At 29.1% G+C, this 11,915-nt stretch overlaps 1 protein-coding gene across 3 annotated transcripts in view; it reads right to left on the bottom strand.

The window, feature by feature from the left end:
* LOC142328958 (ATPase family gene 2 protein homolog A) overlaps nt 1-10,845 on the bottom strand; it is a 29,791-nt gene extending 18,946 nt beyond the window's left edge. Inside the window, exons 1-4 of one of the 3 annotated variants that reach the window (XM_075373161.1) lie at nt 10,433-10,845; nt 8,997-9,203; nt 5,942-6,379; nt 1,287-1,396 (exon numbers count right to left, since the gene is read on the bottom strand). In XM_075373161.1, the coding sequence (XP_075229276.1) occupies nt 1,287-1,396; nt 5,942-6,379; nt 8,997-9,203; nt 10,433-10,625 (948 nt within the window). In that variant the 5' untranslated portion in view covers nt 10,626-10,845. Of the gene's footprint in view, nt 1-1,286; nt 1,397-5,824; nt 6,380-8,996; nt 9,204-10,432 lie in introns of all 3 variants that reach the window. The other 2 variants (XM_075373160.1, XM_075373162.1) reach the window with 2 other exon arrangements.
* Between the last annotated feature and the right edge of the window lie 1,070 nt (nt 10,846-11,915).

Consider the following 11,915-nt stretch of genomic DNA (forward strand, 5'->3'; position numbering starts at 1 on the left):
GCAAATTTATGGCAGTTAACGTGTCCACAAAAGGTGAAATATATAAATATATATATAAACTTTTGAGCTGACGGTGGTTTTGGGTTCTGGGGGATGTGAAACTTGAAGATATGTCAAAATTTTCTGGAAGTCGAATCATGGTACCCATTACACTTGGTAGCTTTCTTATGAAATCTACCTAACATTAGGTTACTTTTAACTACTATTTTTATTCAGTTATTAACTTACAGTTTGTTCGGATAAAGATAACATCTTCCATAGGAAAAGATAGGGGTCAATTGCTCATTGTTAATGTCAAATGGCTGAAATTATAATAATAATAATAATTACCAATCCCAAAGAAGAGATTTGTATTTTAGTGGAGCAGGTTGCGTATTACTTATTGTTTTGTGGTGCTGACATGAAATCCATTAGGCATCTGAACAAGATTCACAATTCTGCTTTTATTGACTCATTCCTTCATGAACATGGAATTATTCATTACTCTGCCTGCACAAATCACAAAATAAAATGATTTGCTGGGGGTGAGAGTAGGTTTGTAGTAAAAGATTGCGCCATAGGTTTAAACATCATTCTCTCATTTTTTACAGATCCCGAGTTGAACGGCCATACACAAAATGTTTAAAACATGCGGAAAACTGCCAAAATACAAAATAAAAACCTATGTGATATGGCCTGTGAGTTAATGGGCTCACATCTCTGCGAATTCATTTGGTAGCAGATAAAAGTTTTATGCTTATTTCACGAACAAATTTTTAATTCTTTGTTAAGTTGATTACATTCAGTTAGTTAACAATTACCACAATAGTACAGTGTAATAGCAATGTCACAGAGGAACCATCACTATTATGTTATAACTAATATAAGGTGAAAATTGACAACTGCAACTGCTGAATTGTTTACATGTGGTAAAATACTTGACTTGTATATAGATAATAATGGGGGTTGAATCTCAGTTAAATCTAAAAAAAATATTCTGGGAAAAGTATGAAAAAAGACGTGGCTGGTATGTAACAGAAAAGCACCAAAACGTCTTGCACAATTTTTTTGAAAATTAAAAAAATAATAGTTGATATACTTACAATTTCTTGAAATCAAATGAAGTTAAACAATACAAAACTACACAAAAAAAACTAATTTTTTTTCAAAACTGTTTAATTTTCATTTTATAATTTGTCAAGGTTTCAGAATCATGCTACAATTAAATGTAATGTTTTAATATTTCAGTAAACTGATATCAGATAAATTATAAAAAAGAATAAAGAAAGGTTTAGTTTTTCACTCACCCTTATGTTAACAATGTAAGCTCCAGAACTATTTCCTAATGCCTCAGCTAAATGTGTTTTACCGGTACCATACAAGCCATATAACAATACACCTGTAGTTGCCTTTATGTCTTCCATAAAAAAGATACATCTCATTAAAAAACAAAAATAATAATCAAGAGAGAAATTATACACATTAAAACAATTTACTAATTAACTTGTATAATTACGACTTTATCATCATTAGCTTCCTTTCTCATTATGTGAAATACATAGTATATACATTAAATAGCTTCTGATGCATTTGCTTTGAGAAAAACGACTGCAATAAATGATAAAAAATTGCAATACTAAAATTTATTATAGTCCAGCTTTGTCACATAATAGATATGAAATAATTTTTTATGCTATATCTCGTGTTCTAATTCAGAAATAGTGCTTTTAAAATTAAGGCAAATATCATTAGATTTAGTTAAATATGAAATCATGTAGGCTGGATTTTTTTGTATCACTAGGTTAGCTGACAATTCCAAGCTTGCATAAATATAATTACAAATGTAAAATATTTAACATAAAAAAGGAATAAGGATGTAAATGATTACAATAAAAATAAAAAAATAGCTGGTAAAGGGTTGCATAAGTTCCATGATTTCACTCTTAACAGATTTTTATTTCAAATATGTCACTGTGTTTTTAAATATTAATGACTTTATTATTATTACTTAATAGATCAAATCAATCATGAAATACAAATAGAAAATGACTTCAGATAATGAATTTAGTAAATGAATATAGAAATCAGTTTCTAAAGAGTGTTCATAGAGGTTCTGGTGATATTTCATTAGAAGGTAGAGGGCACCAAATGATTACCTCAGTAAAACGTAATATTGTATGACTTCCTTATAAGGAAATATTAATGTAAATGTGTTAAAAAAAAAAACAATAAAATGTGAAATATGCAGTCTTAATAGAATGCATATTTGTTGCTGTTTTTACACATAATCTTTATGATCCACTTAATAATTTCAGCTATATCTCAACGATTTATCATCATCAAACTTGAACAAATGTCACTGTTCATAATAAAAGGCACAATAAATTTTTTAATTAATCATTAAAAAATTTAAATGGCTGCCATTTGGAATTTTTCAAGTTATTTATTTTGTGGTACGTGCAGTTTGGTACATATACAACAAATTTCATTAAAATCCCCCTTTTTTAATTTTTTCCAAAATTTATTGCCACTCCATACATAGAAATTTTTGAACCATTTTTGAAGAATTTTCTGATGAGCTAGTCCACACTCCACACTCCACACTCCACAGCCAGTCTGGGATGCGATCTTCCAAAAATTTTGATTTTTTTTATTTTCTTTTGTTTTTGACTAAAAGGTCTTGATATATCAAAAAACCTGATACCCTAAATTTGGTCAATCACTATACTTTCCCCTTTATCTTTACAATTTACATTTCCTTTTGCAGCAGCAATACACCAATAGCCGGAAAGAAACAAGGGCAATATTCATTTAAGAATTTAACACAACAGAATTTAAGCTTATTTCAAAAAACCCCATCACACGTGGGAAGAACAAAACTTTCAACAAACAGAAACTTATACCAAAAACCTTTGAACAGAAAACTGTAAAGCAAATGACGATGGAGCTCAAGCTGAAAGTTTTGACAATGGTAAGGAGATACGATGCGAGTCACTGAAGGTGCTTGTTTAAAGAGCTGGACTATAGGGCATTCCATCAATAAGAAAATTGCTGCAAGAAGAGTAGTATATTGCTTCATATTCTACAGGGATGAAGACCAAATTTAAATCGGTTACTTTATATGCTTAGTTCAGATATCTGTTATTATATATTACATATATTTCTATTAATACGGGATATGTTTGCCATTGTTCTTCTGATTAGAATGCAAATTTTTAGAAAAATGAATTTAATAGACGTTCAAAAAGGTATACAAATTTCTGGTAATGTTCTTCATCCAAGAATATCTAGAATCTCTCATTGGTACTCTGGTCTCCGAACTGTAAACATGAAAAATGTTCACTTAATGTAAACTCTATGAATCCTCTTTACACCAATTTAGAGATACCCACAAAACATACCAGATCCTCATATCAAATATAAAGTTGGCTTGGAAGAGACTAGTAGTGGCTAACATATAAAAATAGGTTAATGTAGATAGGAAGATGAGCATATAAAAATTCAAGTAGCTATTCAATATAGCATTTGCCATGCCATTCGTTGCATTTGTGGCAGACCTCCACAATCCTTACTTAAACCGGTTTTTGTAAATTAATCAGATTTGGATTGAAAAAGTTTTCAACATAATTAACTGTAACAATTGATATAAGTTTTTAGTTACCTTAACACTCCTGTTTTCAGAGTTATATAATTACAAATAATTGTCACTATGGTATCATAACTAAAAATTACAACCACAAATATAAAAGTTTTAAATTTGCCCACTATTCCCATCAACACTCATTGCTGAACTGGTACCTCCCAACATATTTTATTTTTATAAAAAGGAAATTTAATGTTCTCTTTCACAAAATTTAATGGTTATCAGTTTGAAAGGACTATATATACATTAATTACAAATAAAGAAAATTACAGCCAGTACACAGAATATAATTTACTTATTTTACTGAATAAAATAAGCCTTCCAAATTTGTTTTCCAACTAAACAGATAACATTATATATTTTAAAAAGTAAACACAAAACATTCATTAATTGAAATAGCTCGTTAGTGTCAGGTCCTCTAAATAACTGTATATTATAGCATTACATGGGCACACATACAGCTATATCTATATTATAGCAGTGTATATTATATTATAGGTATCAGGCAAGGATGTTGTCTCACACTGATAATGTTCAACATTTACACTGAAGATATAATAAGAAATGTACTAGAAGGTAGAGAACAAATAAGTATTGGAAGACAAAAATAAAATGCCTAAGGTCTGCTGATGATATGGTAATACTAGATAATACATACACACTTCGAAGACTGTTAACAGCCCTGAAGGAAAGAATGAAAGAGTATGGAATGAAAATAAATTTAGGGAAGACTAGAATAATAGTAGTAAACAACAAAACAAATTTAGAGGTATGGGACAAACCTACTGGGTTGGTCTAGTGGTGAATGCATCTTCACAAATCAGATGATTTCGAAGTTGAGAGTTCCAATGTTCAAATCCTAGTAAAGGCAGTTACTTTTATATGGATTTGAATACTAGATCATAACTACTGGTGTTTTTAGCGGTTGGGTTTCAATTAACCACTCATCTCAGAAACGGTCAACCTGAGCTGAGACTATATAAGACTACACTTCACTTATACTCATATATATCATCCTCATTCATCCTCTAAAGTAATACCCGACGGCGATTCCCGGAAGCTAAACAGGAAAAAATAGGGGGTACAGACAAGTGAAGGAGGTGAGAAAGAAAATAAAAAAATTAAAAATTACAATATTTGGGACTATGAAGACAGAGGACTAGAAGAGTGTAATGGAAATAAAGGGAAGGATAGCAATGGCAAAGGAAGTCTTCAGAAGAGGAAATTGCTGTGTGGTAAAAATCTGGACTTATGAGTTAAGGAAGAGGATGGTGTGGAATGTCTTGTATGGAAGTGATGAGGAAAAGTGAGAGACTAGATTGAGGCTTCTGAAATATGAATATGGAAAAGGATGGACAAACGGATAAAGTGGGGAATGCAGAAGAAATAAACATGTTTAAAGATGAAAGAACACTTATGCAGAAGTACAAAAAAGGAAAGGAAACTGATTACATGTGGTAAGAGGGAGAGGAATCTTGACAGCTGCATCAAAGGGTCAGTAGAAGGAGAAAGAAGAAGGCTTAGGATAATAATGGATGAAGACAACATTGGCATAAGGAGCTTGCACTAGACAGAACACCAGATGATAAGCATTACCTGTTTAATTAATTCAAAACTTGTATGGTAAGAACACTAATAAAAAGAAATGCAAATAATTTATTTTTAAGCAATTAATTTGTACAGAAGTTTTCATGTTGGAGAACAATTAACGGAAAAGTACCACAATGAGATTGAATTACAAAAATAGTTTTGAAAATATGAGTTTGGATTAAAACATTGCAAGAGAAATTTAAAAAACATTCTGGTTCCCTAAATAAGATGTTAATGAAATTTAGTGATTTACATGATTAATTTATATACATATTCCTTATCAGGAAATGGAAATTTAATGAAAAGAAAGGAAATATAATTCTGATTATAGTCAATATTCATAGTGACAATTTGATAATAAAACACAACAAGTGTGTTCAAAGTAAAGTTTTCAGCTACAGTTTAGAAATTTTTACAGGAATGTTCATTAAACATATGTTAATCACAAAAAATATTGTATTTTTCTGCAATTAATTATTAATTTGACCTCAGTTACAAGGAAAAACGACTATTTAAACAATATTTTTTTTTAAAGAGAATTGCTAAAACCTTTTCAATTCCTTTACATAACCTATCACAATAACATGCAAAAAATATTTAAATGCAAATTACTTTTATAATTATGACCTATGATAGCAGACTTTTTTAAACTATACATCATAACTTGTTGTAATTCATCTATAATAGTTTCGTAGCCACCGATATCATCTAAACTCAATTTATATTTACCCATATGAGTATGGATATCAGTGTCATTTTTTAAACACCACTTAGTACTTTCAACAACTTTATAAAACTTTATGTTATCATCGATTTCATTATCACACACCTCACTATTGTCACCAGAAGAATTCAATTTGATATCACCAATCAGTTTGACTATCTTATCCTCACTATCGTTAATTGCACAATCGCTATTAACTGCAGCAATATCCACAATAATTATTTTCAATTTTTTACCATAGAAATTAATTATGATTCTACTGTTTATGTGTAACACTTTGGAGGCCAATTTATGATGTAGAACAATTAAAAAAGTTTCTAATTTTTCAGGGATATCACATAACCGAGTTAATTTAAAGGTTATCATTGATGCTGGAATCGGCACTGATTTCATCTTAGATATCATAGCTGGCCCACAACTCACACCCCACGACAATTCTAAACCTGAAAATAAGATTAAAAACAAAATTATATAATTGAAATTAAAATAACAGAAATAAAAATATTAAAAATAAATCAATGAAATAATACTTATATATAACGATTCTCTTTTCATTTTCGACTGCTTGAATTACTTTTTAAAAATTACATTATAATAAATAAGAGATGAATTTAACAAGCTTAATTATCTGAATACAAATGGTTAATACTAATTTTGAATAAAATCAAATTTATTTTTTGCTTAGATGGTTTTAAATTTAACTAGAAATTTTTGATTTAGTTATCAACATAAATAATGATATAAGGAAAAATAATGGTGTAAAACTGAGAAATAGGTGTGTTAATAAAATTTAATATTCTATTTGAAATTATGTTCATTTTCAAAATGATTACCAACAGCGTAACCTAGAAATTCATTTTTGGATTTTATGTGTCAATAAGAACAAAACATTTTCTGTAAAGAAATAGTGATTTCCCTTTTGTCCACCAATTTCTTTTTTTTTTTAATTTACGGGATTGAAGAATCACAATATTTTATAAACAAATTTAAACTAACTTTCTCAAAATAAATAAAAAATGATGATATAATCACACTCACATATTTCAAAACAGTGGACATGTCAATTAATATGATGATATTTAGTATAATCCGATTACCGAGTTCTTTTCTGTGCTACGATTGATGTAAATATGCTGTTAAAAATTCATACGATTGATTGGTTATGAAGATGTATTTTGTTCAATTGGAAATTAGAGTATTTTCATACTTTTGATTGGTTAAGAAAATGCAATATTATGACCAGCTGGAAATCAGTGTAATCTGATTTTCCTACACGAATCAGTATTGGATTATTAAGAAGAGTTCTATGTTGGAGGTGGTGAAACCTTACATGGAATATATAACGCACTTGAATGAATGTGAGAAATAAGAATTTGAATGAATGAAATGAGAATAATTTTCATCAAAAAAAATTTATCAGTATATGCTAAAATTACTAGTTACAGTCCTGGCAACCGTTTTATTCAATTTTTCAAATAAAAACCTATTTGAATCAGATTTACTCCTTAATTTAAGTTTCAAGAATTTCAGTGAGGCTCTATTTTATCCTTGTACCAGAAATTGTGAAATTTTTCACAAGCTCTAATAAATTAAAACCAATTAATAAAAAACCATTTCTGGATCTATATTTATATGAATTTTTATCTTTACTTTTATTTGTAGAAAAAGTCCTAAAATACTGTTCATTTTTTTTTGTATTGTAATATAATAAAGTATTTCTGTTTAAAATATTTTTATTTATTTATTATCCAGGAAATAACAAGCTTATGCCCAATTTTCATAACTTAATATTAAATGAATTTGTAGATGTCAAAATACTCAGGAATCTAACTCAGAACCTTCCACATGAAAAGCAAAATGCTATCATTCCGCTATGGAAGAAAATAAATAAATAAATCCTTTACTCTGATTAGTACATAATAATACATTATATAGATCAAAACATTACAAGATAAATCTTAAATATAAAACAGAAACTTTGTCTGTTTGTTCTCACATCACCAACAGACCAATTGCTTTCAAATGTTCAGGATATATTCATGTTATCTCAGGAAAAGTTTTAAGCCAAAGACTGAGGCGCTAGCCTCCTTGGGGGGGGGGGTGAAGTTATGAATTAAAGACATTCATTAAAGAAAAAAAATATTAATCCTTTTACTATATTTCTGTGACAACAAAGAAATTATGAATTTTTTGTTAAAGGTGTACGTGTACTTTTAGTTATCATAGTTACTACTATAATGTCTTTTGTAATTTAATTGCTTTTGCAAGTTTCTATAAAGCCTGAATACTTTAATTGTTATTCATTAGTATTATTCTCAAAATCATAGGCAACAAACATTGTGAGGATGCAGGGGCAGAGCCCTCTGTAGATGGAACAGGGAGTGAAGCAAGCTCTGTAGAAATGCCCAGCAAGCAAGCTCACTTTGTTCACCAATAAATGGTGGCTCTAGAGTAGGCCCTGTGGCCCCAGGAATAGCTCTGGGATTTGCCTGGGCTGACCTGGACCCCAGGTGTGCAGTCCCCTACTAGATGGTTGGACTCACTTCATTTGCTCAACCAACTAGTTATAAATGTAAAAACATAAACTGAAAGATTAAATAATGTGCTTTAAGTATTAAATGTTTAAATATAAACATATGAATTATGTTGATAAATACATTAAATACAAAAAATTACTACAAAACAATTCACAATTCATAAAAAGCTATTAAAATTATTTTGAGGATATATTTATGTTTATGTTAAATGGGATGAAGAAAAATCTTCTTTTTTCACTTTTTTAATTGGTATTATTTAGACATTCATTGACATAAAAAAAAATCTTTTAGTAATGGAAACTTAAAAAGACACTTTCTTGGAAGCCTAAGTTTTTGTTTAGTCATACTAAAACAATTCTGTTGTCTGTTTTGATAAGGGTGGATATTGTTATATTTTAAGAATAACTGTTCTTTTTAATATTTACTTAAATTTTTTTTAAATGTTCAAATTGTTTAATAAAGACCTCATTTTAAGGATGTAGCGTTAACTGACTTACTGTACATCCTAGCAACTCAAAAATACCTTGTTTTGGATAAAATACAGATGTAACAGAACCTTCAGTAGTTGGCCAAATGATTTTAGCCTCACAGTAAATACTATTACTACTATCTTGATCCCTTGAATCAGTACTTTTTGACTTAACTACAACATAATCACCGATAACTAATTGACAAAGCTGCATTGCCGATTGCGATAATAAAATTATGTCATTCATAACATTTGTAACATCTGAAAAATAGATAATATTGATTTAATTTATTTCCAAACTAATATTTCTTAGACAAATAGTTTTAATATGCTGAAATAAATATAATTGCTAAATCACACACACACACTGACCCCACACACACACACACACACACACACACACACACACACACACACACACACACACACACACACACATACACACACACACACATCTACATATTCATACACAAATAGTTTCAGTTTTGGTATTCTAATAAAAAAATATATTTTAATACAAAAAAACTAGCCTATAGTAAGTATGAATTACAAAAAACTAGCCTACAGTAAGTAGGAATTACAAAAATAAAGTAACTGTTAGATAGTAACTGTTAGTAACTGTAACAATTTAACTGTTAGTTAAATAAATGTAATTAAGTCCAATCAATATTGAAGAATGATTGTAAATTTCAAAACCAAAAACTTCAAAATTTATTGGAAAAAATATCATAAATCCAACCAAATGAATTTCAGATTATTTGATTACTGTATATTCCACTAATAGGTGAAAGGCAGTACTCAATAATAATTACTAAACTTTGATCTGTTCTTGTCCAAAATAGTCAGTGATGATATTAATTTGAAATTTCACCTTTTTTAATAACTCAAGAGAATTAAATTTTTGAAAACTAATTTAAAACATTTTTAGCTATCTTCTGATTACCACAGTTGTGTGTCTACTATTCTTGCCATGTGCTATAGTAAGTTTAAGTTCAAGTGTATTAAGAGTGCTTCTTTTTTATGTGCACATGAACAATATTAAGATTGTTGTCATTGTGGATTACTGTTTATGATATGGTTAGCAATGTTGATCTTACGTTACTGTAGAGCATTCATTGATTTTATTTAATCAATGCATCCCATTTAGACAATAAAGAGCATGTGCATATGGAATTGTTTGGTTTATCTAATCAAGGGATCCTGTATTTGTTTGGTGGTTGTGTTCTGTGTGAAAAGATTTGTTTTGTTGGATGTTCTGAAGCTATAAACTATCCAATATCTTTTTAATTTTTAGACTACTTTCTTGAGTCTTTGTTTGGGTATGTTACTGTTTTAATCAATTACTTTGCGTAGGAGCATCAATTAACATGCTATTATATGCATTTGTGTGTGCATTTACAGTTCACAGATTAACTTAAGTTTCTATTTTAATGTGTAGTAAGTCGTATAATTACATATATCTATTAACATATCGTGAACTGACAGCTTACCAGTGTGTTTACTTTCTTCAATAAAACTGTACAATATTCCATCCTTTATGAATGGCAGTTTCCAGTCGCTGATTACATCACGAGAACATTGGTTTGATTGATGCTCCTGTAAATCCTTATTATTAAAAATACAAGAGCAAGTTTCGCACGTGTACCATAATGACGACTGCGATTTTTTCGCCTTTAAACTCATTTTTTATGTTTATGTTTTTTGATTATAGACCTTGAAACAAAACTGTAGCTATGAAATAGAAAATATTTTACGTGGAATGCTTAATTCCATATTTCAATAATGAAATATAGGAAATACCATCAAAAATTGATGTCAGCAATAATTTAAACGTGATGAAAATCCGGCTCACAGGCTTTACTTACTAGGTTAAGCACGTACATCACGCAACTGAACACGCTTCTAAATGATAAACAGTGTGTGAATGATTGATTCTTTTGATACGTTCTGTAGCGTTTTATCTCGCATTACATCTATAATATCTCTTCAAGTCATTTACTACAGGATTTCACGCTGTAAAAGTTGCGGTTATCAATCACTCGCAATTATTCCATAATTCTTAATTAAACTAAAACCTTTTTTTTCTTTTTTTTAATTAACCTTTTTAGCATAAATTTCTTAAAAAATATAATAATGAAATAGTATTTTTTTAAATTATTATTATACATCCATATTTTTTTTAAATGCATAATTACAAATTTTTCATGTTTATGAAAAAAATTAACCCCTAATTCATCACCAAACTTACTTTTCTGAATTATTTTATCATGGAAATAAAATTAATATTAAAAAATAAAATTTAACAAGGGCTACACTTTTCCTCCTCAAGAGCACGCTTTCTTTCTTCAACAGCATCCTTTTGAAAAATCATGTATAGAAGCATAAGAACATGAATCAAAAAATAAACATAACAAATATTCTTGAAATATTTTTCAAGAAAATTTTGCCCCCTGGCTGGTCTACTGGTTAACTCATTGCAAATCAGTTGTTTAACATCCGATTTTCGAAGTCAAAAGGATTCAAATCCTACTAAAAGTTAGTTGCTTTTATATGGATATGAATACTAGACAGTGGAAACCGATGTACGTTGGGGGTTGGTGTTAAATTAACCACATGTCTCAGGATTGGTCGACTTGAGTCTGTACAAGACTGCAGCTCATTTACATATCAGAGATATCATCCTCATCTCATTGGGCCGTGGAAGAGGTTGCTTATTATTCACTCATTGAACAAATTGCAATATACACAATCGGAAAATAAAAGAAAACAAATTTTTTTTCAATATTTTTACATAAAATATAGTAGCGTAAGCCACTATATTTTCATATATTAATAAACAATACACGATTGTACTGGGTTTAAAATTCTCTTTAACTTCAATATTAATTTTCAGATTAATAACACCCATTTTTATCGATTCATCTTGTCGTGAACAATCAATCATGTATAAGGGATATTCGTTTTTATAATCTG

This window comes from Lycorma delicatula, chromosome 8 (genome assembly GCF_047948215.1).
Source record: "Lycorma delicatula isolate Av1 chromosome 8, ASM4794821v1, whole genome shotgun sequence".
Lineage (NCBI taxonomy): Eukaryota > Metazoa > Arthropoda > Insecta > Hemiptera > Fulgoridae > Lycorma > Lycorma delicatula.